Source organism: Pelodiscus sinensis, chromosome 1 (assembly GCF_052426305.1).
Source record: "Pelodiscus sinensis isolate ZL-2025 chromosome 1, ASM5242630v1, whole genome shotgun sequence".
Classification (NCBI taxonomy): Eukaryota; Metazoa; Chordata; order Testudines; family Trionychidae; genus Pelodiscus; species Pelodiscus sinensis.
This window is the reverse complement of record NC_143052.1, coordinates 311,427,165-311,432,515: the sequence shown is the minus strand read 5'-3', so window position 1 is coordinate 311,432,515 and position 5,351 is coordinate 311,427,165. Positions and strand designations below refer to the sequence as shown.

At 43.1% G+C, this 5,351-nt stretch overlaps 1 protein-coding gene across 1 annotated transcript; it reads right to left on the bottom strand.

Moving 5' to 3' along the window:
* Positions 1-204: 204 nt before the first annotated feature.
* On the bottom strand, positions 205-3,970 carry LOC142824860 (protein maestro-like). The gene is made up of 4 exons (XM_089776425.1): positions 3,651-3,970; positions 2,471-2,653; positions 1,431-1,586; positions 205-398 (listed from the first exon to the last, which is right to left on the bottom strand). The coding sequence occupies exons 1-4, from the start codon at positions 3,837-3,839 to the stop codon at positions 249-251; spliced, it is 678 nt and encodes a 225-aa protein (XP_089632551.1). The 5' UTR covers positions 3,840-3,970; the 3' UTR covers positions 205-248.
* Positions 3,971-5,351: the final 1,381 nt, after the last annotated feature.

Below are 5,351 nucleotides of genomic sequence, written 5' to 3'. Positions count from 1 at the left end.
AGTTTGAACTAGGCTTAATCCTCGTGGAATGAGGATTACCTAGTTCGAACTAAGCGCTCCGCTAGTTCGAATTAAATTCAAACTAACGGAGCGCTAGTGTAGCGCCTATGAAAGTTAGTTCAAACTAACGTCCGTTAGTTCAAACTAACTTTGTAGCGTAGACATACCCATAGATACTTACATTGCCCATCACACATTCCCCCTGCTTCTACATCACAAGCCTATGCTGTCAATAATCTCATATAATTCTATAGGTCACTCACAAGGTGTCTGCAGATATCCATCTGGAGCTCCTCAGGGTTCAGCTCGGTTCTCCAACTAAGATGCTCATTAAGTATAGTTTGGAGCCTCTTCAGTCCCAAAAATGGGGCACAGAGATGAAATGTAGCTCTGCACTCCTGAAAAAGAGGGTTGCACCAGTGAATTGTTCCATAACACGTATTGTGCTCATTCAAATGGAACTCATGTCCTTGACTGCTCATCTACCCCAAGAATAAAAGGGATTCCCCTGAAGTAATAGACAGAAAATATGCCAGCATGACTTTAATAGGGGGAAAGGGATTCTACTTCTGGAGTATTGCATCCAATTCTGGGCACCCCATTACTTAAAAAATGTTGATACATTGGAGAAAGTCCAACGGAGGGCAACAAAAATGATTAGGAGGCTGGAACACATGATTTACAAGGAGAGGCTGAGGGATTTGGGATTATTTAGTCTTCAGAAGAGAAGAGTGAGGGGAGCTTTGATAGAAGGCTTTAACTACCTGAAGGGGGATTTCAAAGAGGATGGAGAGAGGCTGTTCTCAGTGGTACTAGATGACTGAATGAGGAGCAATGGTCTCAAGTTACAGTGGGGGAGGTCTAGGTTGGATATTCGGAAAAACTATTTTACTAGGAAGGTGGTGAAGCACTGGAATGGGTTACCTAGGGAGGCAACGGAACCTCTAAATCTAGAGTTTTCAAGTCCTAGCTTGACAAAGCCCTGGCTGGGATTGTTTAGTTGTGGCTGGTCCTGTTTTGGGCAGGAGGTTGGACTCAGTGACCTCCTGAGGTCTCCTCCAAACCTATGGTTCTATGATTTTATAATACTGAAAACTGGAGATAGCAGCAATGTTTTTTCAGAACAGATGTAGCTATGAAAGCTGCTTCACTAGGCATAGCTGTGATCTTTCCTCTGTTGTGGGGAGGCAGGAACGTGGGGTGCAGAGATAGGCAGGAATGAACTCTTGGGATCAGACCCATGACCTATCCTGAACTCCAGTGAGACAACCCTGGCTGCTAAGGACCAGCCTGTCTGGGATTGACTCAAAAGGAGGGCAATGAACTGAGGGAAGAATTTAGGTCTCCACTGCAGGAAGGAATAGCAGAGCTCCCCTGGCAACAGGAGGAAGATTCTTTTTGCTTAGTATTTAAGTCACTGTCATTCTTACCATTGAAACTTCAGGGCTTGGATCTTGCAGGTGCAGCAGAAGCGTGACCCAGCTCTGTCTAACCTGCTTGGCAAAATAGTCCTTCCATTTTCTCTTTGCAGAGCCGGCCAGGATACCAAACAGGACAAAGGCCAATGCACGAAGAGTGTTGTCCTTCTATAGCCAAGAAAGCCACACAGGTTGGTAACGAAGAGATAACCACATCATGTATCTAGCACAGCTGTCTCTTCTACATTAGAGTAGAGTGATTTCAACTACAGAAGTTTAGAAGAACTGGAATTAATCAAGTTTGGGCCAAATGTGTTGATTCTTCAAAATACTTTGAAGACAGTTCAATTTTGACAAAATTCTTCCAGAAGCCAAGTAGGGGTACTTGGTCAGCTTCTTGGTGACCCATCTAGCAGGCTAACTGAGATCTTGGGCTTCCTGGCCCTCACCTTCAGAACAGCCTGTTTGGCAGGCTGACAAGGAGCCAGGAAATGTGTACCCTGGCACCTCTAATTCCCAGTGCTTCCAGGTTCCCTGTCTCCAGCATAGTCTGCCAGTAGACTGCCCTCAGGCAAGGCTCCCAGTAGAGCTGGGTTGAGAATAGTATTACTGTTTCACAAAGAGATTTGAAATTTGGGCTGGGGGGTGTGTCCCCCAAATAGGAACAAAACCAAAATTTGAAATCTCAAACTTCTCTGCAAAATGGAATAATTTCAACCAGGTGACATAAAAATCGTATGGAGCAGGCCCAAAACAGTCCATTACACCCTGTATGCCCATTTTCCTTGTTATGCAGCTACCTAATCTAGTATTCATACTTCCTTTGCCATTCTCATTGGAAATAAAGATGAACAGAAGGGTGAGACTGAAGGAGCAGGGATGGCATCCTCATTTTCTTAATTCTCTGCTCCGCCATAAAACACATCTCTTCCCTAAGGCCTAAAATCACTTCATTCTGACATGAACAATGCCCAGTGAGGACACATCATGCATTGTAAATGGAGCCTCATCAATGTCAGCTGAACTGGGGTTGAAGGCTTCTGTTCACGTACATTATCGAAGTACTTCCGGATCTGTATGGTGAGGTCTCTGAAGGAAGAACCTATGTCCTTCCCTTTCAGCTCCTTCAGGACTTTGGCCAGTGCCTTCATGCATTCGATAATGATTTCAAAACTGAAAGTCTCTTCTAAAGTCCTGATCAGTGTCTCCAGAAGAAACTTCTTGTACTTTTTCACCTGTTCAGACATATGACATTAAAAAACACTTTCCACTAACCACATTTCTAATATGTTTTTTTAGCAATTATGAAGCAGTGGGAATTTCATCTGCCCCCTAGTGACCTATAGCTATATTTTACATCAGGTACTAGCTACAATAAGCCAAACTCTGTGCCATATTACACCTATGTAATCCTATTAGATTTCTAATTACTTAGATTTGAAGGCCAAAAGGGACCATTGTGACCTCCTTCACAACACAGAACCTCCCCAAAATAATGTCTGTTTGACTAGAGCACCTCTTTTAGAAAAACAGCCCATCTTGTTTTTAAAGTTGCTACTGATAGAGAACCCACCACAACCCTTGGTAAATGGTTCCAATGATTAAAATTACCATTAAAATGTATGCCTTACTATCAGTCTGAATTAGTTTAGCTTCATTCCTCCCCCCCCCCCCCCATTGAATCTAAAGGCACATTTTCTAGCCCTTTGAAAATTCTTGTGACTCTTCTCCAATTTATCAGCATCCTTCTTGAATTGCAGGCATGATCTTGACATAGTATTCTAACAGTTCTCACACCAGTGCCATAAGCAGAGGTAAAATAACTTCTTTATTCTTATTCAGAATCCCTCTGTCTATGCCTCCGAGGATCACCTCAGCTCTTTTGGTCACAGCTTTGTACTGGGCGCTTACGTTCAGCTGATTATCTATCATGATTTGAGTTTTTTAGTGTCTCTGTTTCCTGGAATAGAATCTCTCATCTTGGAAGTATGGCCTACACTCTTCATTCCTAGGAGTATACATTTACATATGATCATATTAAGTACATATTGTTTCCTTATGCCCAGCTTACCAAGGGAACCAACCTGCTGTGTATTGACTGCAAAGAGGTTACAGGGGTATGAGAGAGCAGAAGTTGGCCTAGTGCATTGTGCATGGCCTCTGTAAATCCTGAGCAATTGTTTCCTTTAGTTTCTCTAGTTATGCTGCATTGTATTCAGTATTCTATCTTACCTTCTCAGGTGCCCCATAGACTACATTTCCCAGGCCTCTTACAGCCATTCGACGGACAATCCAGTAGTTGTCCTCTAACCTTTCTTCTAAGATGTGTAAGACACACTTAAGCAACTTCTTCTCCCTGAGTATGGGATCAGTCATTAGCTGAAATAAAATCAACATGTCCATTAGCTCTAATATGTTCATTAAGATAGCGAATATAATTTGAGGAGACACGTAATACACTGTAATTTATTATTCTATATGAATGAGTACTGTGTTAAAAACATGGATTTTTCCTTTTAGGCACTATAATGGGTGATTGCTCATCCCTTGAGAGCCTCTCAGTGACTGCATTTGATACCACAGTCCTTTTCTCGCCCAGGTGCATCCTGCCAGTCGATCTTAGTGAGTCTTCTTCCATGGCTCAGCCCTCTGGCCAAGTCCCAAAGTCCAAACAAATGCCTTTTAGGTCCTGTTGCCCTCACTAGGGTCTTCAGCCCCAACTCTGGACCCTTTATATTCTGTTCTTTGTTCAACCTCTCCATAAGCCCTGTCCCCTTCATCGGGTTTATGCCACTGGGGAACCTGGGCCTGCCCACTACTCTTGGTTCCAACCTAGAAATAGCAGCGAGTCATTGCTTCATTTCAGTTCATTGCTACTTTTTCCTTGGGTTCTTCCTATGGGGCCACTTTCAGTTTCTCCCTCAAATTATATGTTTAAGGCTCGTAAGGACTCTCTCGCTGCAAATTCAGCTTCAGAAAATGCTGCCTGAAATAAACCCCTGTGAATTGGTTTGGCCAGAGAATAGCATCCTTTCTTGGCCCTCCACTTCCTGAAAGAAACTGACCTAATAAAGCCCTGTAGCTCCATATATCTGAGCCAGCTGGGCTCTGATTGGCAGCTTTCATGAGGCCTCTCTAGGCAGACCTTGAAAACCCACGTTTGTGACTCCTTTCCTAGGTGGGGTGTAGAAAGATTTTGGGGCACAAACAGATTCCTAGAACCACCAGATGAGCCTCTAAAATAGCGACTTAGCGTAAATGTGAAATATGACACAGACGTTATAGCAAGGCTGTGGAGAGGGAGGATGCTCCAGTAGTTAGCAGCCTAGGACTTAGGAGGTTCCAGTTCAATTTCCTGCACCCTCAAAGACTTCCTAGATGATGTTGGGCAAGTCACTTAGGCCTTCTGTGCATCAGTTTCCTCTTTGCAAAATGGGACTAATAGTGTTCCCCTGCCTCACAGGGGTATTGTAGGGATACATACTTTTAAAGAGTTTTGAGGCACTCAGATACTACATTATCATTTTGAAGTACTCAGATAATACAAGTTTCTAAAAGGATGTTTTAAGGAAGATGGAGAAAAATTGTTCTCCTTGGCCTCTAAGGATAGGATAAGAAGCAATGAGCTTAAATTACATCAAGGGAGGTTTAGGTTGGACAGCAGGAAAAACGTCCTGCCTGTCAGGGTGGTTAAACCCTGCAATAAATTGCCTCAGGAGGTTGTGGAATCTGCATCACTAGAAATATTTAAGAGCAGGTTAGACAAACACCTGTCAGGGATGATCTAGACTGTGCTTGGTCCTGCCGTGATGGCTGGGGATTGGACTCGAAGACCTCTCAAGATCCCTTCCAGTTCGAATGTTCTATGAATCTATTATTCTACATTAATGAGAATCTAAGATAGATGTTAATGTATTTGTATGTTGCTTATTT

Coding starts and splice junctions, on each gene's coding strand:
- LOC142824860 (XM_089776425.1), bottom strand. CDS start 3,839: ATGAACATATTAGAGCTAATGGACATGTTGATTTTATTTCAGCTAATG. Junction 1,587..2,470: donor TCCGGAAGTACTTCGATAAT/GTACGTGAACAG, acceptor TCTTGGCTATAG/AAGGACAACACTCTTCGTGC. Junction 399..1,430: donor CAAGCCCTGAAGTTTCAATG/GTAAGAATGACA, acceptor CCTCTTTTTCAG/GAGTGCAGAGCTACATTTCA.